The sequence below is a fragment of the Megalobrama amblycephala genome, linkage group LG23 (assembly GCF_018812025.1).
Source record: "Megalobrama amblycephala isolate DHTTF-2021 linkage group LG23, ASM1881202v1, whole genome shotgun sequence".
Classification (NCBI taxonomy): domain Eukaryota; kingdom Metazoa; phylum Chordata; class Actinopteri; order Cypriniformes; family Xenocyprididae; genus Megalobrama; species Megalobrama amblycephala.
Window position 1 is genome coordinate 17,232,933 of NC_063066.1, and position 26,057 is coordinate 17,258,989.

General features: G+C 36.1%; 1 protein-coding gene across 7 annotated transcripts in view; it reads left to right on the plus strand.

Moving 5' to 3' along the window:
* Window positions 1–26,057, plus strand: part of atp8a1 (ATPase phospholipid transporting 8A1) — a 154,176-nt gene that overhangs the window by 26,877 nt on the left and 101,242 nt on the right. For all 7 annotated transcript variants that reach the window (XM_048176437.1, XM_048176433.1, XM_048176432.1 and 4 more), the window contains exons 2-5: window positions 4,834–4,948; window positions 14,358–14,457; window positions 19,466–19,564; window positions 25,435–25,480. In XM_048176437.1, coding sequence (XP_048032394.1) covers window positions 4,834–4,948; window positions 14,358–14,457; window positions 19,466–19,564; window positions 25,435–25,480 — 360 coding nt within the window. The remainder of the gene's footprint in view (window positions 1–4,833; window positions 4,949–14,357; window positions 14,458–19,465; window positions 19,565–25,434; window positions 25,481–26,057) is intronic.

A 26,057-nucleotide genomic window follows, 5' to 3' on the forward strand; every position in this document is an offset into this window, starting at 1 on the left:
TTTTTTGAGGATCTCCCACCCCTCCCCCGCAGCTCCTGTTGCCCCCCACTTTGTGAGCCACTGAGCTAACTAGTGGAGAATTGAAACCGCCATGACAGTTTTGTTGGGTACTTTTTTTCCTAACAAGCTTGTTTGTTTTGTTTTGTCATGTCTCTTTTTATGTGTGCGCTTACTTCCTGTAACACATCGTCGGCTGCAACGCATCACTGCTGATGGTTGCACACAATATCTCAACCTTGTGTTTAGAAAAGACAACATATCACATCTTTGAAACCAGTAGATGGCTTCTTAGGTTTTGGCAGTTTGTTATGAATAAATGTGAAGTATTTTCTGCACCACAAGTGTCAGCAACATGAAATGGCAAAAACAACTGTTTTTAAACACGTTTCCTGTACACTTACCGTCTTCCATTGGTCAGACAAACTGATAGTTCTGTGACTCCTGCCCCAAACTCACACCATGGGTTAAGCCAATGTTGCTGTGACGGGATGCTCTAACAAACAGAGCAATGTTTTGCCTATAAAGGGAATGGAGGCTAACTCCCTAAATTCATTCAATTGTTTCCAGATGATGAACATGTGCTCAGCATGTCACACCTACAGCTGTTGAAAAACAAACAGTGCATTCATGATGTTCTCTGTCCACAGGCCTGTGAAATGCATTTAGGCTGATCAACAGAGTTTATAAACCTCAATGACTCGCCTGTGTCAGAATTAGGACAGTTGCTGTGCTGTAATACAGCTTGACTGAGACAGTAAACCATCATGGATTTATTTGTATTTTAGTTGAGGTCAAGAGGTCAAAAGTGAAGGGTGGTACTGACATCCTTTCTGTTAGGGGCTCCAGTTTGAATGTGCTTAATCTTTTTTTCTTTTTTTTGCTCCCATTCTCAAATTGCTTCCCACTGTTGTTTTAATAACAGCGATCCTAAGATTAGTGTAGCCAATTTACTGTGTGCCATCTGCATTATTTATCAGCGCAATTATTAATTATTTATTGAGCACTGTCATGAATGGGACTGTTGTGTTTACACATGGAGAGTCGTTTCACTGAGAAGGGCATTGTGTGGTATGAGATGAAGTCGGCTGGATCTTATTCTTATTAATATTAAAGGTTAAACTAAAATTAGTCCAACAAATTTAATTGCAAGGCTATTTATTTGTAGATATAATAATAATAATAATAATAATAATAATAATAATAATAACTCAAATAAAACTGTTCGATAGAAGCAAATCTTTGTGTACAAATCAAATGTTAATTTTAACCTTTAATATTTTAGTAATATACCAACTGACAGAATCCCCAGTATAGTTTTACATCATTAGTTGAAAGATTTTTTTTTCCTTAAGTAACATGTACCGTACCTGATAGCCAAATAAATCAATTAAATTGAATCAAGTTCGGATAGAATCGAAAGCTTGTGAATCAAAAAAGAAATTTGAATTTTGTCAATACCCAGCCCTGTGTATAATATAGTGTAAGTGTATATTTTTTTTTAAAATGCTCCTCTTTCGAGTATTTTTTTTCTAGCTAGCCATGTAGCTAACAAGCTATGGACATTGAATTAGGTAATTGTGACACTGTTTACAAACTGTTTTATTGATGTCTTTCTGCAGTTGAAACACTGATTGATCGATTACATGAGGCATGATGCATTTCAGAAAGTTCTACTGTATCTTTCAACATACTTGTTCATTCATGTTTATTTTATGCTATAACTAGTAGTAAAGAGGAAGAGATGATCAGTTCACATGCGCTCCATGCTGCCGCTTAAATTGAGGCGGCTACAGCGACCTGTCAAGCCACATTAAAGAGCTCCAAAACAGCATTGTTTGAGTTTAGTTGCATTGTAGTTTTTCCCTCTTCACCTCGCTTTGTAAAATGCTTATGAATGCCCGTACAGCCGTGCGCATTTTACTTTCGCTTTCAAATTGGCGGCAATTCAGGGGTGGCAACTGTTGAATGGTGGGTTCATTCTTAATGAAAAACACAACAACAAAACAGTACAATGACAAAATATTGCCAAATAGGCACTTTTACATTTTGCTTTGAAACCAAATCTTCTGCCATTGTCTTGTCAGTCAGCTCGCCTCACCCTCGTCACATGATAAATAAAATCTGACTCCGGCTGCTGATCTGTGCTGCTACTCACATCATGTGTCTGTCGCATTGCACAGCATTTTCACTTTCTATTGGACATTTATCTTCTATTCCCCAAAACAGTAGAGAATAGTGTACTTCTTACTTCCTAAAATACAACATTTTGTGGCAAAGCTAGTAGCAAAGCTTTGCTAGAATAATGTTATTTACTTCATTAAAATAATTTGGACTTTGCTTTTGGGGACATGAGGATGTTTTGTCAAATGTTGCTAACCTCTGACATGGTTTCCTCTCCAAAGTAGCTGTAGCTATATAAACCCACCCACACTCACACATACAGCTTACAGGTCTCACTTCCTCAGTGTCTTTAGGCTGTCGCTTGCAGCATACACATTTTAACCTCTTTAGTGTCTATGTCTTGCTTTGTCTTTCACTTTTTTGTTCCCTCTCTTACACACATAAAAACACCACTCCTTCAAATATGTTCAAGCTTTTAGCTGTGACCTCTTTTAGTATGCCACAGAAATGTTCAGTATGTGAAGCTTTCAGTCTTACAGGTTCAGCTGTGTCGTGTCAAATACATAGAACAGTTAAAATAGCTCTTTGAAGAGAACTGCTTTATGGGAGTATATTGTTAATACTCTTAAAGAGATAGTTCACCCAAAAATGAAAATTCTGCCATTAATTACTCATCCTCATGTCATTCCAAACATGTAAGACTTTCATTCATCTTCAGAACACAAATGAAGGTCTTTTTGAATTCTGAGAGCTTTCTGTTCCTCCATAGACAGACAGCTACGCAACTGAAACTTTGATGCCCCAAAAAGTTAATAAAGAGATCGCAAAACTAGTCCAAGTTTTCTGATGAGACACAATCGCTTTATATGATGAACAGATTTAATTTAGGCATCAGTCGTGGTAAACACAAGCTCAAGTGTTTTCGCTTGACATGCGAGAACCAATGAGGTTCATTCTCGTGTGTTACGCAGAATGTTTGAGCTTCCGCAAGAAGTTTGTCCTCGCGTGTCAATCAGTTAAATCAGTTATATGTGAATAAAAGCCTAAATTAAATCTGTTCATCATATAAAGCGATCAAGTTGCTTCAGAAAATTTGGACTAAATCACTCAATTAATATTGATTAGTTTTACAATCTCTTTATGAACTTTTTCATATGTTGCGTAGGCTGTCTATGGAGGGGCAGAAAAGTTCTCAGATTTTATCAAAAGATATTCATTTGCATTCCGAAGATGAACAAAAGTCTTAAGGGTTAGGAACAACATGAGAGTGAGTAATTAATGACAGAAATAAATGAACTAACTCTGTGTTTTTTTTTTTTTTTTGACATTATCATAAATGGAGTGTATGTAGTCAGAGTGACAGAGTGACTGACAGTCATGTTTAGACTTTACACACCCTCCATTGAAGATAATGATTGTTTTACACAATGTACTGACACCTTGTTCAAATTGTTCTCATAAAACAAAGAGTATAAGCGTGTTTGTCGTGTTTCTTTTCCTTTGACTGTTTTTGCACAGGAACAGTTCACCCATAAATGAAAATACTGTCTTTATTTACTCACCCTTATGTTACAAACTCATGCTGTTAACATTTATCACAATGTCAGAAGACTATGATGATGATGATGATGATTATTGTATTATTACTATTATTATTTACACATTTTGTCATTTGTGAAGCAGCTCCTGGTCACCATGAACTGTCCTTGTACGACAAGAATTCTTTAGTGATTCATGGATAAATAGCAGCTTAGGGGTTTGGATTGGGCAACTAAATAGAGCAAGTTATTTTTTTAATTTTATTTTTCATTTGATCTATTGGCTTTTGGATGAATTTGAATTAATTGCTGTTGATTTTATACAGAACTATGGATTTTGATATTTTCCAGCCATTTCTACAGATTATTGAATTTCTTGTAAAGTTCTACGTTTGTAAGTTGTATAGATGCATACCACAAAAGTATTTTTTTTTTTTTTTGTGCTACAAATTAACCACAAACTGTATCTTAAGCCAGTTAAAGTGTGGCCTACAATAGACTGAGCCAGTATTACACTGTGTGTGTGTGTGTGTGTGTGTGTGTGTGTGTGTGTGTGTGTGTGTGTGTGTGTGTGTGTGTGTGTGTGTGTGTGTCTGCGTCTGCTGGCGATTCAGTTTGAGCTGCCCTTCTTTCATTCATCTGTTCCCTTGGGCTCAGTGTGCCTGTAATATCTCACATTTCTTTTTCCACTGGCTAATATTGACTTAATCTACCTGCAATCTAAATTGAGTGCTTCTAGGGACCATGAGATATATAATATAATATAATATAATATAATATAATATAATATAATATAATATAATATAATATAATATAATTATTATTATAATAATAATAATAATATATTTTTTTTGTAATGATTGTATTTCTTTTTTTTTTCTTTAATAGGATTTTTTTTTTTTCTTATGACTGTCTATGGCAACAGCTAGGATAGTGCTACCCTATAAGAATCAAATGCTGCAGAAAAGCTTCAGCTAGAGGTTATAGGTCAAGTCTTAAGCTTCTCGGAGTCTGACACTTGGTAAAGACATAATCTTTAATGTAATCTTGTTAAAGGTGATTTGTTTTCACTGGCTGGGAGATCTAAGCTTTCATATTATAAATAGCCATTGCTGATATTTCATTATAGCTAAATAATTTATTCCTCTGTCTTTTCCTCTTTTCTCTGTCTCAGGTTATGAAAAGACAGAAGACACTTCAGAGAAGACTTCTCTAGCAGACCAGGAAGATTCCAGGCTAATATTTATCAATCAGCCCCAGTTTACCAAGTTCTGCAGTAATCGTGTCAGGTAAAGCCACACTCACACCTTTTACTCTCATCTCAAAAAGGGTTGCACAGAGTTAAAGGGCTAGTTCACCCAAAAATTAATTACTCACCCTCATGTTGTTCCACACCTTCATTCATCTTCAGAACACAAATTAAGATATTTTTGATGAAATCTTAGAGGTAAATGACTCGTCCATAGACAGCAATATAATCAGCACTTTCAAGGTACAGAAAGGTACTAAAGACATCGTTAAAATAGTCCAAGTGACTGCAGTGGTTCATTCTTAATTTTATGAAGCGACGAGAATAATGAATAAAATAAATTTCATTTTGGGTCAACTAATCCTTTAAAATTTCTAGGTGGTGGATGAAGAAAGTGTTGATTCCAAAAACTTATTTTATTACTTATTTTAGTACTGAAAATGTAGTCTTTAAAATATGGGTGTGTATTTAAATTTGTTGTTTTACCTAGTAGCTGTTTGTAGTGTTCATTTTCATGAAATTAATATTTTTTTATTCAGCAAGGATCTATTAAATTGATTTAAAAAAAAAATGACAGTAAAGACATTTGATACAAACTGTTCTTGCATTTATAATGTTTCAAAAGGCTGTTCTTTTGAACTTTCTATTCATCAAAGAAAAAATCATCATGGTTTCCACAGAAATATTAAGCAGCACAGCTATTTTCAAAATTGGTGAAAGCAACAAATGTTTCTTGAGCCACCAAATCAGCATATTAGAATGATTTCTGAAGGATCATGTGACACTGAAGACTGGAGTAATAATGCTGAAAATTCAGCTTTGCCTTCACAGGAGTAACTTGCGTTTTAAAATATATTCAAATAGAAAACAGTTACTTTACTGTATTTTACTGTCTTTACTGTATTTTTTTTTTTTTTTTTTTTTTTTTTTTCAAATAAATGCAGCCTTGATGAGCGTAAGAGACTTCTTTCAAAAATATTAAGAAAATCTTACTGAACCCAGATTTTTTGAATGATACTGCAGTAGGGGTGGGCGATATGACCAAAATCTTATATCACGATACGAGTAATTTTATATCACAATAACGATATATATCACGGAATAGGAATTTTTGCTTTAAATAAGGTTTTTATAATATAAATTTTTTTTATACCATTGAAATTTCATAATTCTTATCACCATTTTTAATATCATTAAAAAAATTAAAATTAGCCTAAAAATTTTCAAGCTTACTGAAGACAAGTAGACAATGATAAAGAAAGAACAAAGAAAACAAACTACAATAGAACAAAGACACAGACGAAATAGACCTACCTGAAAAACTTAAAGCACTAGAAATAATACATAAAATGTATAAAGTAATCAAAGGTATAAAAAAACAATGCATAGTCTTTTCTGTGTAAATTAAATTGTAAATACATGTAAATACATTTATTCATATTAAAGTTACAAAAGCAAGCAGTGAGAGATTTTCTCTCTTTTTGTTGCTTTGATTAGCATTAATAATGACAGCAGGTAAATTTGGATGCTGTCCCTTTAAAGGTGCCATCGAACGTTTTTTTACAAGATGTAATATAAGTCTAAGGTGTCCCCTGAATGTGTCTGTGAAAGTTTCAGCTCAAAATACCCCATAGATTTTTTTTTTTTTTTTTTTTATTAATTTTTTTAACTGCCTTTTTTGGGGCATCATTAAATATGAGCCGATTCATGCTGCGACCCCTTTAAATCTGGTGCTCCCCCGCCCACGGAGCTTGCGCTTGCCTTTAACAGCATAAACAAAGTTCACACAGCTAATATAACCCTCAAAATGGATCTTTACAAAGTGTTCGTCATGCATGCTGCATGCATACATCGGATTATGTGAGTATTGTATTTATTTGAATGTTTACATTTGATTCTGAATGAGTTTGATGGTGCTCTGTGGCTAACGGCTAATGCTACACTGTTGGAGAGATTTATAAAGAATGAAGTTGTGTTTATGAATTATACAGACTGCAAGTGTTTAATAATGAAAATAGTGACGGCTCTTGTCTCCGTGAATACAGTAATAAACCGATGGTAACTTTAACCACATTTAACAGTACATTAGCAACATGTTAACAAAACATTTAGAAAGACAGTTTACAAATATCACTAAAATTATCATGTTATCATGGATCATGTCAGTTATTATTGCTCTTATTATTGCATCTGCCATTTTTCGCTATTGTTCTTACTTGCTTACCTAGTCTGATGATTCAGCTGTGCACATCCAGAAGTTAATACTGGCTGCCCTTGTCTAATGCTTTGAACATGAGCTGGCATATGCAAATATCGGGGGCGTACACCCCGACTGTTACGTAACAGTCGGTGTTATGTTGAGATTCGCCTGTTCTTCAGAGGTCTTTTAAACAAATGAGATTTATATAAGGAGGACACAATGGAGTTTGAGACTCACTGTATGTCATTTCCATGTACTGAACTCTTGTTATTCAACTATGCCAAGATAAATTCAATTTTTAATTCTAGGGCACCTTTAAGACTGTCTGTACCGATCAATTATACTCAAGCCTTGACTTTCTCAACTGTACCTTCACTTAAGACATAAATGACTCTGTTTACTTGCAAATACTTGGTCACTTTGACACATAGGTTTGTGTATTTAACCGTTCAAGCCCAATTAGGTGTCAAAAAGTACTCCATTCAGCCCTCAGGCACTCTATGAGCAGCAGCTTCATGTCACATGTCTATCAGACAGAGTCTGTCTTTCACTGCTAATTTCGCCTTCTTACAGTTTAAAACCACTTGTTTTTAAACCACAGTGCTTAAAAACGCAGGCAAACGATAAGCTTTCGTGGCCGTGCAGCACAGCAACCTCATGAGCGTAACCATGATAGAGAGGATAGTTCAAAATTCTTGATAAACTTCTACCAGTTAATTATGTCTACCAGTATATCGCCCACCCTTACGTATTGTGCTTAATATTGTGCTTAAATGTTAACGCTTTAACATCGAGCACGTCCTTAATTCGCAATCGCCCTCTGAGAGAGGCAGGTTTCTGTGCATGCACTTTGGCAGTGCGCCAGTCAGCACGAGTGCTGCACCAAGTTCCTTTTCAGGATATATTGTGCTTTATAACTCTTTTTAACATCAAGCACGTCCTGCTCTTTATATTCTCATTCATGCATTTCATCACTCTGAAGTGTCAATAGTGATATATATTTACATACTGTGATATACGGTATAGCAAAGTCTCTAACGGTAGACATTTTATTCTGTGGTAACAATATATATCATACCGCCCAGCCCTATACTGCAGGCAGCAATGCATCTCAGTAGGTTTCAGAACAAAGCTCATATTTAATGTCAGAGGGAAAAAAAGAAAGTTTAAAAAGGCTGTTGAACAGACTGTACTGCCACAGATGGATGGATCAAGAAGGATTTGAAAAAGATTTTGAAGATTGGGTGGGAAGGAACTGTGCGAATATAGTACCACATTAAACCAGTGAGCTGTATTTGACAAAAGAGGAAGTGTTGCCATTTTCTAGCCACTACAGCAGCTCACTGTGTCCGAGTTACATATGAAGTCATAGTGATTGCTAAGAGGATGTATGGCAGAAAGAGAGGTGGTGATATCTGCTGAATCACACACTGAATTACGTTAAAGGAATAGTGCACCAAAAATTGTGTTATTCATTTACTCACCCACAAAATTTCAGCTCGAGTCAGTGAAATGAACTGATTTTGAGCAAATAGTTTTATTGGTTTTGAATCCAATGTGAGTTTAAGATGCTCCGTCCCTTGAACGTTCACTTAAATTGTTGCTTGATGTTTTTTCTCTCATCCTGCAGTGAGAGAGCAGTCATCCAGATGAGATGTCACTCTCAGACTGCAGATCTTCAGTATTGAAACCCAAAAGCATCTATTTGATAGTTCCATCTAGTGATCATAACGCCCACTGCAGTCTGAAATGAGCATAAACAACACTGAGTTTTGCTGTCTCATGTCTGGACTGTTTATCAGTACTTATAGCTTTACTGTACATAGAGGGCTGTCTCTCATGCGCTGGATAAAACAGTAGCTTTGAACAGTCGGCTCCACTGTCAGATCAGGTTAATGTTTGCATTCCTGCAGCATGAGCGACTGGGAAGTCCTGCTTGCTTATGTGTATGTATTTTACAACACGTAAGCTGCCACGAAAATAAAACAGGCTTTAGTTGTAATGTGCTTCTGTCACGTTTTGCTTGTAATCAGTAGGTGTTCAGTTAGAAAGATCACACGCAAAGGTCAGGATATCATTTTCATTTCCTGGTGCAGTTGCTCGCCTAGAAACGGTAACATGTAATATAGCATACAAATGCATGTTGTGTTCCTTTAGTAAAACAAGAAGCAATTTAAAAGCCATTTACACTTTTGTAGCTTTATTTTTATTAATCTGCATCCTAATTATTTTTAAGTTTCTTGCATAAAAACATATTTAGATTTGCATGACCATTTTCCACTCTGACTCTGACCCCTTTTGCTATACTATTTAGACTTTTGTATATAAATGCCCTCCTTTATGATCGGCTAACCTTGAAACTTGACAATTATTATTCATCAGTTCAGGCCAATATGGTTAATACTACTCACTACTTTCACTGTGGCCTTACTTCTGGAAGTATTTTTCTCCCTAGGCATTTAAAAATTTCAATAAAGAGCCTTGAACCAAATTACACGGTTTCAAAATGAATCAGTAGATTATAACATTTCAATGATTAAAAAAAAAAAAAAAAAACACGAGCAAAAAAAGATACAGATTGTGTGATTGGATTTAACAAATGATTTACTTGTCTTACAAAGACACACTACCGTTCAAGAGATTGGGGTCCAAAAATTTTTTTTTTTCCGTTTTTTTATTTTTTTATTTTTTTATTTTTTTTCTTTCTTTCATTTAGTTGAGTCTGTGGACTGTGTAAGAGAAATATGTAAGCTGTCCGCCATATTGGAACAGTCAAAACACCGATGTGTGAACATTTGAGAACAAGTTGACTGTGTCTGCAATCGTAGTTAGCTAAAGGCATCGGGTAACGCAGCATTAAAACGTTACCCTAGTATAAAAATCTGTAATATTGAGTTAATACATATAAAAACACATACACATTCTCACCTGTAAAAGATGATCCCATTTCTTAGGGAATTTAAACAGAAGCTGCACAGGGTTGTGGCATCATTGATTTTTACTGTAATTGATGACACGCTAACCACTCCAAGATGGCGGGCGTGCTGATGTGTCTGGAGCGGTCGAATATGGAATCCATGTATGCATTGCTAGGGTCTTAATGGGCCACGTTTTAGTCACTATTTCAAATTCGTTTCGTTGTTTGACAACAGAAACAGAAAAATATGTAAATGAGAACAGTGTTATTGGAAACTCTGCTGTATTAAAATACTGTATGTGTGTACAGAGTAAGCACTAAGCAAGCAAATATAGAGAGTTGACTCAAGGCAGAATGCAAATACGACGCAATGATGACACAGATATGCTAATTATGTAATTTCTACAAAAATATTAAGCAGCATAACCATAAACTGTGGTAATAATAAATATTTCTTGAGCAGCAAATCAGCATATTAGAATGATTTCTGATTTTATTTTAAAATGTATTAAAATAAAAACACTTTTAAATTGTAATATTTTACAATATTACAGATTTTACACTATTTTTTTTTTTTTTTCATTAAATAAATGCAGCTTTGGTGAACATTTAGTAAGAGATTTCTTTTAAAAACATGTGTTATCAGGAAACGCACTATATTATGATTGAACTATACATGTAATAGCTAGCTAATTGTGAATGTGAGTTTTACTTCCAGACTGAAATTCTTATGGTTGTGACCAGGGCTTGACATTAACACCCGCCAACCCGCCAAATGCGGGTAGATTTCAGCTATGGCGGGTAAGACAGCCACTCCCACTAGCCACTTTGGCGGGTTGAATATAATTTCAGCCTACAGCCAAATGAAAAGTAGCTAAGCTCTTTGTATCACAAAATTACAATTCAATCACAATTCTCTATCGATTAACTTGCAGAGAAGGCGGATAGGCGGAATTGCGCTGAATGACGCAACAGAAGCGCTCTCTTGCGTGCGCACTCTCTCTGTCGCGTGCACTCCTTGCGCCTGAATAGTCAAATATCCGCACACACAGATGTCAAAATGCCCATCGTGTGGAGTATCTTGCGTGGATATAGTCGTTTATGACTTAAGTGGACGTAAACAGGTGGGTAAAAAACTGAATATGTGTCAGTATATTACGTACATGCATTCAGCAGCCCCCAAATAAATACCTGTCTGTCATTAATGTTATTTAACATCTTTTGTTGTTTGATTAAATGTATACATGTTAAATAAACCTAGGCTATGTATCTGAAAAAAGATTTTTTAAATTACTATTTGTAATTGGCTTTGTTCTTTTTATATAGCCAAACAAAAATAACTGTACATACCAGCTGATATACAATGTAGTCTTGATTTTGGTGGTCAATCTTTATTTGAAAGTTTAAAAGGGTTTTAAATCTTGTAAATCAAGTAAAATGACTCAAAATCAAGTAATTTAAGCATGCCAAAGTCAACTTTAATCATATAAAATGTAATTTTCCTAACAGCAAAATTGTGGCCAGTGAAAATGTTGAGTGGCTAGTAACTTTGGAAAACCACTAGCCACAGTGGCTGGTGAGCAATTAAGTTAATGTCAAGCCCTGGTTGTGACATTAAGCTGCAAAAACAGGTCACCAACATTGGCTGTAACATGTGGCATGACTTTGTGTGATGAATGATAAACAGTGCCTACATAGTACATTTAACTCGTTTATTTCAAAAGAGCACTATGTCATGGACTGCTTTGAGAGCTGTTTGTGTTAGATTAAGCCTTTATATACATACTCCTTTGTGTGGCTGCTGTGAACTGTTGCTGAAGTTCAAGTTGTTACTCACAGTGGACCTTTACTATCAGAGCTGGTCAGGTAAACCGCTACTCATAGCATTGCTGTAGGCTTGTACGATCAAGACTTGCAAAACCAGTCTAAAAGGAAGAGGAATCTCAAAGAATTTCATCTGAAACAAAATACTAACATGTGCTTTACCTAAACAAACACAATCTTCTGGTGTTTGGAATGTAGCACACATGCTAAGTTGTATTAAATTACATAATTGTACACCTCTCTAAACAAACACATTATTAACATATCTATTAACACAGGATATTTTTTATCACAAACAAAAAAGAACACATTTGCTCAATGGCAAAATGGCAAGTTGAGGCGTTTGCAAATACACCACCTCCAACAAAGCCGCATCCTTCGCTCCATTAAAATGATTAACAGAACGTGGTTAAACCCTGAGGTGCATTTTGACGAGCGGTTACACTAGTCACCCCAGTGACTGCCCGATGAGCCAGTGTCCCAAAGCCCTCGTGCGCGATACATGTTTGTTTAAAAAAGGATGATGACGCCAAGTAGTGCTAAACGAGCTGAGCGTGTGGGCTAAGCAGCTGGCTCTGGTCTAGAAGCAGACCTAGATCTGGTTTCTGGGGTCGTGTAGAGGAAATGAGAGGAAAGACGCAGGTCGGCTCTCTCTGCTCCTTCATGAGAAAGCTATTTGCTACTATGTCATGTTGAGATTACAATGTCCACCAAAATATTTATGATCATTTTTAAATGAACTTTGTACTAGTAAACACTGTCAGTAAAATTTTTGAAAGGTTCTGAAGAACATATTATACTGAATAAAGATGATTTATGATATATGATTTTACAATTGTAACAGTAACCCTAACAGCTATAAAAGTGAGTGGTGCTTACAGGTCCAAAATTTCTGGGTGGTACAGTTGCAAACATTTACTCGAAACTCCTTAGCATTTTGCTAGTGATTGTCTCTTTTTTTTTTTTTTTTTTTTTTTTTTTTTTTGAATTCATCCCTTAGATACATTGACTTTTTAAAACATTTCTTTGTGCTTGATTGAGTATGAGGACAGATGGAGATCTCACTCTTCACTCTTATTCTCCTCCATAAATTTGAGTTGCCCAGCAACATGGAAATGTGTTTCTTTATCTGAAGAACAGTAAAAGCAGCCACTAGCTGCTGTTAGCCACCTGACGCACACAACTACACTGATCAAAACCTGAAAACCAGCCAAGAGAAAGCAGAGAAAAGCGAGAACGACAGGTCCCTGACAGAACTTTCCATCTCGTACAGTGCTGCTAATTGCTGTGCTATGGTGTGCCGTGTGCCGTGGACTGATAAGGATCTTTGTGAAGACCGGATCAGTGAAATGTAGAGGCAGTGAGAGGACACGTATCACTTTCCACTTTAAGAACGTGAACAGACTGTCTCAGTCTCTTCAATATGGCTTTATTGTATTGTATTGTATTGTATTGTATTGTATTGTATTGTATTGTATTGTATTGTATTGTATTGTATTGTATTGTATTGTATTGTATTGTATTGTATTGTATTGTATTGTATTGTATTGTATTGTATTGTATTGTATTTGTTATTGAGTCATTAGTAAAAAATAAAACACACATTTTCTGATTGAAATGAATGTTTTGATGGGCTGATTAATATTGTATTTCATATTTTATATATTATATTTTATGTTATGTTAGTTAATAAACAAATGAAATACAGGTTTTCTGATGGAATAATGTTTCTTGGTGGCTGAGAATATTTTATTGTGTTTTTTTATTTTATAGTTTATAACATTTTATTGCATATTAGTTTATATTATATTTATTATATATGAATCATTAATTAATAAAAATTTAATAATATTATTCTGATTCTGTTTCTTGGTGTTCTGAGAATATTGTATTTTGAATTTAATTTGTTTTTTTATATTTTATTTGAATCATTGGTGAATAAATTTAAATACCAATATTCTGAGCGAGTGTTGAATAAGTGTTTCTTGGTGGATCGTTCTTTTGGAAAGTGGGTGGATAAAGAGGCAGGTGTCAGGGTTCAGAGTGGGACGTTTATCTCAGTCTAAAGTGACTTCGCTGTCTTGGGCCTAATGTGAGCATAAATCAGTTGGCAGTCTAAGAGATGGAGGCTCTGGCAAGCTCCCACCATAGTTCACTCAAACTCAGAGCTCTTTAGTCTCTCTCGCCTCGTCAAACTTAGCTGTTCTTTATGGTCATTAACTGCCTCTCTCCATCACTCACTGTGTGTTTGTGCTTGTGTCTTGGGCTGCGCTGAAACTGGGTTTGCCCTGGAGGAGAAAGTTTGATTTGTGCTGTCAATCAATATCACTTTTCATGGTATTATAGTGACCAACTAAAACTAAAAACTGAAAACATGAGAACTTAATGGATGATAAATAAAATATGCCAGCACAGTCTGCAGATGATGTCAGGTGGTTTTATATTGTGTCTATTGTTAGAATGTAACCACCTTTCTCATTTCCTTTCTCTTTTCTTTGTCTCATACAGCACTGCGAAGTACAACGTTCTCACATTCCTGCCTCGATTTCTGTACTCTCAGTTCAGAAGAGCGGCCAACTCCTTCTTCCTCTTCATCGCACTTCTGCAGGTAAGACTACAATGTCAATCCTCCAGGGCAGGAGTACCGTTGACAGGCTGGAGAGATTAGGTCTGTCAACTCTTACAGTCGCAGATAAACATCTGTCGGATTCCCTGACCCTCTGTGATCAGATGCTGGATTTCCTAAGTAGCCTTTATAGGACTGATAGAAGAGCAGAGTCGAATCGAACTCTGGTTCAGACCAATCAGTCAATAAAACCAAGTGTGAAAGCCTCACTGTTATAGTCCATTACGTTACACACGTGTGAACAAACATTACTAACAACACAAGGTCAGTTGGATTCAAAATGGTTTCTGATTGCAGTTTATAATGCCATGCCTGCCACAAGGGGCACTACTGTCATGGCTGAATAACTGCTTTAAAAGTTGTTGACATGTTATGGCTAGTTACCTGAATAACAACATGTCTGTTTAGATAACTCTGTTGCCTCCTTGAGAACTGAAGTTTCAAAAGTTTGGGGTCAGTAATTTTTTTTCCATGATAATGCATTAAAGGATTAGTTCACTTCAGAATTAAAATTTCCTGATAATTTACTCACCCCCATGTCATCCTAGATGTTTTTCTGTCTTTCTTCAGTTGAAAAGAAATTAAGGTTTTTGAGGAAAGCATTCCAGGATTATTTTCCTTATAGTGGACTTCAAAAGAGTTCAACGGGTTGAAGGTCCAAATTGCAGTTTAAATGCAGCTTCAAAGAGGTCTATACAGTCCCAGCTGAGCTGAATTATATAAAAATTAATATTATTATATTATATAAAAAATAATATTATTATATAAAATATATATTATATAAATAATATTAATAATATTATTATATAAAAAATATATTATATAAAAAAATAAAAAAAAATAGCCTTGCGATCCGCCACACATTATGTAATCATATTGGAAAAGACACGTGTGACATAGGCGGAAATACTGAGCAAGTGTTTACAAAGCAATCATGCAAAGGCTTAGTCAAACGGCCTTTAAAAAAAAAAAAAAAAGGTAAAACAAATGTTGAACAATTTTGAAGTTGGAGAAAATTAGTTTTTTGCCCTACCACGGTACTTCTGATTACTCTACAGTGATTACATAATGTGTGGCACATCGCAGCGCTAGTGCAAGACGAGCATTAGAAAATGACATTGTTTCGCTAGATAAGACCCTTATTCCTCATCCGGGATCGTGTAGAGCCCTTTGAAGCTGCACTGAAACTGCAATTTGGATCTTAAAACCTTTCAAAAAGTCCACTATATGGAGAAAAATCCAGGAATGTTTTCCTCAAAAACCATATTTTCTTTTCGACTGAAGAAAGCCATAAACATCTTGAATGACATGGGGGTAAATTATCAGGTCATTTAATTCTAAGTGAACTAATCCTTTAAATTAATCAAACGTGAAAAACAATTATAATTTCTATTTCCAATAAATGCTCAACTTTCTATTCTTCAAAGAATCCTGAAAAATAAAATGTACTTTTGAGAGCCTTGCAGCCTGGTACAGCATAATAGACATTAAAAACATAAAAAAAAATGGTAACAAGGTTAATAATAATAATAAAATAATAATAATACAAATAAGGTTTATTAGTTAACATTAGTTAACTTGAACTAATGAACTGGACTTCTACAGCATTTATTAATCTTTGTTAAAGGGATAGTTCACCCAAAAATGAAAATTTGATGTTTATCTGCTTACCCCCAGTGCATCCAAGATGTAGGTGACATTTTTTCTTCAGTCGATCACAAATGATGATTTTTAACTGCAACCGCTGCCCTCTGTCATTCAAATAATGGCGGTTGATGGGAACTTCATATATAAGAGTGAATAAACCTTGCTTAGACAAATCCAAATGAAACCTTGCGGCTCGTGACGACACATTAATGTCCTAAGACACGAAACGATCGGTTTGTGAGAGAAACCGAAAAGTATTTATATCATTTTTTACCTCTAATACACCACTATGTCCAACTCCATTCATGACTCCTTTAGTGATGTCTGATCGCGCTCTGTCAACGGCAGTGATGTCTCGCGCATATACTTCAATGAGTGTCAGACATCACTGCCGTTGACAGAGCGCGATCAGACATCACTAAAGGAGTCATGAACGGAGTTGGACATAGTGGTGTATTAGAGGTAAAAAATGATATAAATACTGTTCGGTTTCTCACACAAACCGAATGTTTCGTGTCTTAGGACATTAATGTGTCGTCACGAGCGGCAGGGTTTCATTTGGATTTGTCTAAGCAAGGTTTATTCACTCTTATAGATGAAGTTCCCATCAACCGCCATTATTTGAATGACAGAGGGCAACGGTTGCAGTTAAAAATCATCATTTGTTATCGACTGAAGAAAAAATGTCACCTACATCTTGGATGCACTGGGGGTAAGCAGATAAACATCAAATTTTCATTTTTGGGTGAACTATCCCTTTAATGTTCATTTCAACATTTACTAATACATTCTTAAAATCTTGTTAATGTTAATTAGTTAATTAGTTAATCTTGTTAATTAGTTAATGCACTGTGAACTAACATGAACAAACAATGAACAACTGTATTTTCATTCACTAACGATAATGAAGATTAGTAATTACAGTAACAAATGTATTGCTCATGGTTAATTCATGTTAGTTAAATACGTTAACTAATGTTTAACTAATGAACCTTATTGTAATGTGTTACCAAAAAAATCTTACCAATACCCAAACTTCTGAATGGTAGTGTTCTATATTTATTGCTTTTGAAACTTTAACAGATTTTGGCTCCACTGTTTCAGCATCTGTGTAATTACCAGACGGTGCAGTCACAGAGGGCTCCAGAGTGCTATAAACGTGCTGTTCTTTTAGAGACAGAAGGGACAATGAATCCACCACTGAGTAACCCGGCATGACCCTGTGGATGCACTGCACATTGAATTAATGCCTCTGTTTTGAGGTAGCTGAATCGATGACATGGGGGGCGGGGGGGAGGCAGCGTTTACATTTGGCATTAACATGCGACTTGTATCAGGATGTTGTCCACATACACATTGAAAAGACAAGTGTAAACTCGCTTCTGAACGGAATTTTATCCGATCAGCGCTTCCTGGTCCAGAGGTAGCCGTGATTGGATCTCAGTGTAATGTAAATACAATCCAGCCATCGTATCTACATTCAGAGGGTGGCGTCATATAAATCCCAGCCCAGTCTCTCTGCGTGGCTATCAGAAAATAATGGACAAAAAGCTCCACAATAGTTTTTTCAATCGGCAGTCAGAAGAGAGAAACTTAATTTTTACCATCACTCTCATAGTTGCTGTATTAGAAACACCCTCACAGCAGCGTTAACTAATTTTTTTGTAATTTGATGCAACGGTAATATAATACTATATAATATTGTTATAAATGTGTATATACTTTTTTTTTTTTTTTTTTAAATAAAAATATAAAAACTTTGCAGGATTTACGATATTGATGACCGTTAAAACACGTCATCACAGTCTGTGAAAAGGGTCTATGGGACATTGTTTAATTTGTATTATCTTTACTCTTAATCTGGTGTGTAGCCTACCCTTGTTTATTTCTAATTAATGCTCTTTAATGTGGTGTGATGTGTTTTTTATTTCTTTAATAGAAAGGTGTTCAGATTCTGCCATTTTCTACATATTCCACATACAATATATATGTTTGTGTGCTCCTTTCTGTGTGCACTGCCATTGATAAAGGCCAAAGTGAAAGTTGTTTTATGCTACGAAGCCATTTAAAGCTTCTGCCTTTTAAAATGCGCCACAGACCTAATTTAAATATTGTGCAGGAAACAGAAATACGATCGGTTATTCAGATACAGAGGCCACTTAATGTGAACAAATGTAAACGCGCCATGTCCTGATTGGCTAATGATCCAATCTGCTTGATCGAATCACGGTGATCGTATGTTAATGCCAAGTGTAAGGGCAGCCAGAGAGATGAAATAAGAAGAGAAACTGCTAGAAAGGAGAGTAAAACCGAGAGAGTCAGGTGGCTTCGAAGCACAGGTTCGGTGTATCTTCATTACACCGCTGTCAATGCAGTGACCTTGAATGTACAGGCGTACTGTGAATGGGAAAAACAGCAGGGATGGGTTTGTTGTGGCAATAAGGGGGCCAAGGTGACTATCTGATGGATGCTGTTTCATCAAAACTGCTCGCTTCCATCGTACTTACAAAGTGCTGTTTCTGGACATGCCATCATAATCAACAAAGACATTTTGATGCTGACACCAAGGTTCCATGATGATCGACTGCTCTAGTTTTCTACGCCACTGTGGTTTGGTTGTGAGTGTACTCTCCTGTTTAAGTGAAACGTAACGCAGAGGGGAAAGTGTGTTGGCATCAGGTTAAAAGGAATCCGTTTCGGGTTTCCTATTGTATATCTCTGCATTCTTGGCCTCTTTCTGAACCTGTCACAGCTCTGACACTTTATCTGATAGGGACACTTTCCAAAGACGATCCGCTTCTTGATATGTAAGCTCTGTGAGATTTGCCAAAATCAGGATAGAAATTGTAGAAGTTTAATCAAGTTCTTGTGGTGTGAATTATATATTAGCTTGTGGACCCTATCCAACTGCCTGACCGACACCTAACCAGCCTGGACCAGTCTGGAAATTCATGCTGGTCTAAGCTGATCTCTTCAGCAGGGTAGACAGATATGTCACATGCTGACTTCTAAACATCCATCAGAGTCACTGCTGCTGACTTTCTGATGGTTATTGCCATTCCCTCCGGTTGCTTTCTTGACCTTCCAGTGATAAATACACACACCACCAGGAAATAAACCCTCAGGCTATGTTATGATTCCTGGAGAACAAATCAAGAGCAGTTTATCAAACCCCCTGAGTGTTTCTCATGAGGTCTCTGCAAGGCTTTAATTAATTTGTGTTTGTATTCATGCCCCGTAGGTGACATGGGTTTGTATATCGTGTGAATGTTTTGATTTTGCTCATGTCAAGGGAAAGACTAAAGACTGGAATTCATGTCGCCATTTTATTTTTTCTCCACAGCAAATCCCTGATGTGTCACCGACAGGGCGATGGACAACGCTGGTGCCGTTACTCTTCATCCTGGTGGTGGCGGCAGTGAAGGAGGTTATAGAAGACCTGGTGAGAGCATAAAAACGTTTGGGATGTTACACTAGCTTGCTGAATAAATGCAGAAATACAGATTTCAGGTTTCAGATGTTCTTGCTTTCACTGAAGCTCAAGATGCTCTCTGGATCATTTTAAATCATGCTGGAGAACATAATCAAGTTGTACATACAGTTGTGGAGTTCATGCAACTTGAGTGCTGCTGCCATTACAGCAAAAGAGGGACAAACCAAATTCTGAAGTGTATTTTCATTTTTAAATCATCATTTGCAAAGTAATTAAATTTAAATGCTTTTTTGTTTAGATCCCACTCATAGACAGTAAAAAAAGATGGACGACACACCTTCACTCTCTTCCATTGTAGTAAGTGAAACTGCCAGTGTGCCAATATAAAGCTGACATCTTGATTCTCGAGTCTGCGCAGTAATGAGCGCGAAGTGGAGCCGCGATATCAAGGTCCCGCCCACGCTCCCGCAGAATCAGTTAATACTGCAGAACGACTCATTATGTCGGTGTGAAACAAACAGTTCTGGAAATGTAGAAATTAAAATTAAAGCTCCGATCTTCTCCTGAAGATCCAGAAAAAGTTAGCTGGTGCTTCATTGACTACTTCATACAGAGAAGCTGTCAATCTCAGCTGTCAATCTTGACATCAAAACCTGTGTTTTTATAGCATCAAATAAATAACTAAAACCAAACTTATTTAAAGAACGAACACTTGAACTAACATCAGCGTGATTTAAAAACTGCCTAAAATGACAGAAACCATCTTTAGAAAAATATATTTGATGTGTAATTTGACTTTTTAGTTTGTCTCACATCCCATTATATTACATGGAGAGGGTGAGGTTTATGACCTATACTGCATCCAGCCACCTGGGGGCGATCGAGATGCTTTGGCTTCACTTTTCAGGACTTATGTGGCACGCTTGAGTGCCAATTACAACCAAATAATGTTTTTAAAAGTCTCTTATGTTCACAAAGGCTGCATTTATTTGATCAAAAATACAGTAAAAACAGTGATATTGTGAAATTTTATTACTATTTAAGAGAGCAGTTATCTATTTCAATATATTTTTCTTGTGATGGCAAAGCTGGATTTTCATGTCCAGCAGAACAAAACAAATAGATCCAATCATCCCCAAGAGGTCGAGGGTTGGCTGGTTAGTTTGACCCAGTTAGTTTGCAGATGTCGTACACCATCTGGCTGCAAATAAAACGATTTTTTTCCATTTATGGCCATTCAAAAGAAGTCAGTATTCTGACTAAGTTTGTCCTTGTGCAACTACCACTGAAATGGATACGAATTACAAATAGATACATTACAGTTCAAAATTTTGGGGGCAGTAAGATTTTTAAATGTCTGTTATGCTCTGCAAGGTTGCTTTTATTTGATCAAAAATACAGTAAAACAGTAATATTGTGAAACATTACAATTTAAAATAACTGTTTTCTATTTTAATATATTTTAAAATGTAATTTATTCCTGAGATTCAAAGCTGGTTTTTCAGCAGCAATTGTCACATGATCCTTCAGAATCATACGCTGATTTGGTGCCCAGGAAACATTTTCTTTTTTTTTTTTTTTTTTTTTTTTTAGGGTTCTTTGTTAAATAGTATGGTCGCAAGAAGATCATTTATTTTAAATGTTATAAATCAATTTTATGTGTCCTTGCTGAATAAAAGGAATAATTTATTTAAAAAAAAAAAATCTTACTCATCCCCTTTTGAATGGTAGTGTACTTGCAAAATAAGGAGCCCTGCCTTAAAGGATTAGTCCACTTTTAAATACACTTTTCCTGAAAAATTTACTCACCCCCATGTCATCCAAGATGTTCATGTCTTTCTTTCGTCAGTCGAAAAGAAATGAAGGTTTTTGAGGAAAACATTCCAGGATTTTTCTCCTTACAGTGGATTTCAATGGCTACCAACAGATTGAAGGTCAAAATTACAGTTTCAGTGCAGCTTCAAGAGCTTTAAATGATACCAGATGAGTAATAAGGGTCTTATCTAGCGAAACGATCGGTCATTTTAGAAAAAAATACAACCGTTTATGCTTTATAAACAAAATATCGCCTTGAATGTACTTTCGTAATTTTGACCTTCAATCTGTTGGTAGCCATTGAAATCCACTGTAAGGAGAATAATCCTGGAATGTTTTCCTCAAAAACCTTCATTTCTTTTCGACTGACGAAAGAAAGACATGAACGTCTTGGATGACATGGGGGTGAGTAAATTTATCAGGAAAAGTGTATTTAAAAGTGGACTAATCCTTTAAACGAACATAAATCAGTAGTATGTCATGCAGATCGAACAACAAAATTGAGCAAATACTCTTCATATTTCAGTTTATCTTTTTTATTGTTTGCAGTTGGGATGATTTTTAATGAGAAAGGACTGTACTCTACTCTAGTCATGCTTGCTGTAGGTTTTATTCTCTTTTGCCCTTCACAGCTGTTATATTATCCGAGTCAGTGTTTAGACTGCGTTCAGGTTTACCTCTTTTACTCTTCCTGATAATTCAATCTCACTCTCTGGTGATTATGTACATAGCAGAATGGATTTCACTGCCATTAGCCAAAACACTTTCCAATCAGTAAGCTTTTTTTTTTTTCCTGACCTGAACTATCATCTCATTTGGCATGTAAATTAATTCCAAGACCTCTTTTACATAGAAATTTACATATAAGCGTGAGTACTGGGATAAAACCACCAGCCCAAGTGGATCCACCATAGTGCTGTGACCCTGAAATCAGAGCCTGCTCTCCCGGCTCCCTCTGGACGGCCATTCGATCGTATTGTGCTGGATGCTGTGGTCAGAATAACCAGCTCAGCATTTTATATGGGTCTCTGATGTGTTGTTCAAATCTGTGAGGTCAAGACTAGCTCTGGAAGTGAAAGTCATTTGGTAAATTCACCACTCTGCTGTCATGTACCATTCTGCTGTGAATGGTCAGATGACCTTTGCTTTCTTTCCCCTTCAAGTAAAAATGATCTCTAGTATTTGAGACATCCCATAAGATGAGAAAATGGCTTCTCTTGTTAGTGCTAGCTTTTCTTTGTCAGACTTTAATGGTTTGTTTTTGTATTTAAAGGAATAGTACACCTGAAAATCAAAATTGTCATTTACTCAACCTCATATTGTTCCAAACCTGAATGACTGCCTTTCAAACACCAAAGATGATATTTTGATAAATTTTGTTTACACTGCACCCTCATGTCGTCCCAAACCCGTAAGACTTTCGTTCATCTTCAGAACACAAATTAAGATATTTTTGATGAAATTCGAGGATTTCTGAACCACACATGTACAGCAACGTCATTTCCAAAAATGACCTCAAGGCTTCCATGTTCTATGCCAGAACGGCGACTCATTATTGGCCGGCTCAGCATCACAAGCATGCTTTTTATAATTTTTTTTTTCCCCCTAGAGCTTGGTACTCCTAGTTATGGTCTACCTTCGGAGTATAAAAAAAGCAGCATGGTCATTTTGTAAAACATCTTACACCGTGTCCTAACCAGACGCGATGCGATAAGATTCCAGCGACGAGCAATTTGACTGTCCACACTAGACGCAATGCGACAATGAGAAGTGATAAAATCAATCAAACCAGAGCCAATAGGAAGAGAGTGTGGGCGGGCTCTCTCGGCAAGTGCACAGCAGACACAATGAAATGGGCAAGTACTTAGTAAAATTCAGAAATATTACACCATTTAAACATTATTTAAAGTACATACGGAGTGACTGAGCCAATCTTTGTCATTGAGTACCCTTGTTTGTTCGCATTGAGTTAAGTTTGAATGTTCTTGTGCCCATTTATTTATTTTCAAGATCTAAGGTGAATTAGCCAGTGTTGTTTTTATTATAGCTAAAAAGCTGGGAACACAGAATGATATTCAAACTCACATTAGAAGCTTTTAACATTAAATAAAGTACATTAAATTTACCTGATATCATCATTGCCATACTTTGTGTTGCTGATCCAGTCGCAACGTCGCAGAGAAATATAAACCGTTTCTAAAATAGAATCGTCACTTGTCGCGGCTGGTTAGGACAAAAACTCAGATTAACATGGAAAAAATACCTTTTATCGCATGTCGCGTGTAGTTAGGACATGGTGTTAGTGTTCCACTGAATTTATTATTTCCAGTTTTATCATGCTTTTTGAATGTACATGACCGTTCAAACGTTTCAGTGATATTTTTTAATGTAAATATTTTTTCAGTAAAAATTTTTTTTTTTTTTTTTTTAAGAAGTCTCTTATGCTCATATATTTCATTTTATTACAACTTAAAATAACTTTGTTCAGTTTTCATGTTTTAAAATATACATTATTCCTGTTATGACAGCTGAATTTTCAGCAACCATTCATTCTTTTGATCAATTTTAATGAATCTTTGCTGACTAAAAGTGATAATTTATATATCAGGAAAAAAAAATCTTTCTGGTCTCAATCTTTTAACAGTTGTGTAGTTTAGAGTCACATTTTTTGTTTTGAGCTTTCCTACTGTGTCTTTTGTGTACGAGTTTCAAAAGAAGCCAGCAGGCTCCGTTATAATCCGTAACTCGTCATAATCCGGCATCTCTAACAAAGACAGAGTATAACAAAGAGGTGACACGCCAGTGCTCTCTTCACACCGTGGCCTGCTTATCAGCTGCACCCCACTGTACTCCGCTAATCCAGCTGGGATTTGGTGCTGCATTTTACCACAAATCCAAACTGCTGTCTCCTCTTCCCTTTGGGGTCTTGTTTTACTGTTATGTGTTCCTTCCTCTTGCTCCCATGTTCAATGCAGACAAGCCATCAGTTAGATTAGATGCGTAATTAAATCAACACTTCCTTCCACATAGCCTGATCTCTGCTCTGTGTTGAGGTGAAGGAAAGAGTAAGGGAGATGGAAACTGAGAGGAGAGTGTGAGAAGGAGGAAGGATGAGTTATCCAACACTGCACCAGAGCTGATCTGGATGATGAATGGGATCTGAGACCCGAGAACTTATTTTTTCTCCTGCAGAGTCTGAGGGGAGGTCATGTGACTTGGGCTGCTCTTTAAGCTCTCCAGTAATATGAATGAGGCTGTTTGTCACATTTAACATCCATTTGATATAATATAAATTTGAGAGAGAGATACAAGAAGGGGAGGATGGAAAGGCAGGAGAGATACTGTCTCTGTTTAATGGCAGCATGCTTATTTTTATAAGCAACAGATTTTTAATTTTTTTATTTTACTTTATTTTATTTTAAACTGATATATTTTGTGTATGTATCAGTGCTATTTTAGTATTGAGTACTAAGATACTATTTTTTTTTTAGTAATATTGAAATAGTTTTATTGTAATATTTTCTGTTTTTTGTGTGTATTTACTAGTTTTTTTGTCTGTTTTAATTAATCTGTTTTTCAGTTTTAGTTTTTACATTTCTGTTATTTAGATATTTTAATACATCACGTTCTAAATAAAAAGGGACAGAAAAAATCTCTTCTCTTTTCGATAAGCACAGTTTTATTGATCGCTATACCTGTAAAACATCACTTTCGCTAAATAGTTTTTTTTCTGTTTTCTAAGAGGTTTTAGTTTTTTCTGATAACTTTGTTGAATGCATGCTGTATTTACATTCTTGTAATAATTATATGCTTGTCAAAGACGATATACTTTTTTTTTTTTATTTTTTTTTTTTTATTTATTGTGGATATTGATGGTTTTTCAGACTCTAACCAGAGTCGTACTTATTTTAGTGGAATTGATCGGATTTCTGATTTCACTTTAGCAGAAAATTATAAAATCTACACAATTCCATGTCCATCTATCTAAAATTATTTATTTATTTTTTTCAGGTAAGGCTCATTTTGAACAAAATTTTTTAATTATAATTTTTATTTATTTACAGAAACGTCACAAAGCTGATAATGTTGTTAACAAGAAAGAAACACAAGGTAAGACATTTCTTTGCTCACTGGTCTTCTTTAAAAACCCCATACATTTTTCTGATTTTTCTTTCCTGATTTCCTATTGAAACAAAGTTGAGATGGGGATGTAAACTAGGTTGTTGTTGTTGTTGTTGTTGTTGTTGTTGTTGTTGTTGTTGTTTTTTTAGTAAGCAGTAGCATTAGTTTGTCTTACAGACATGAGCTTTAGTTTGCCTTACAAGGCATGAGCTATATATATATGTGTATATGAGTATATATATGTATGTATGTTAGATGTATGCCCGAGCCCGAGCCCGGACTCGGCCCGACCCGACCCGCGGGCCGGGTCGGGCCGATATTTCCCGCCACCGTCCTCGGGCCGGGTCGGGCCGGGCCCTTGATAAAGCACGTCACGTGTCATGCGCAGCGTCTCGTCCACTCGCAGTCTCGCACGCGTGACGCATCACACCTGCTGTGCGTGCTGTACTATTCAGTAGCTTATAAGCCTCGTTTACACTGCACACGTGTGCGGCACGTTACGGCTGCGACGCGGCTACCGGAGCTGATTCGCGGCTACTCTAGTCAATGCTCGTGTTTACACCAG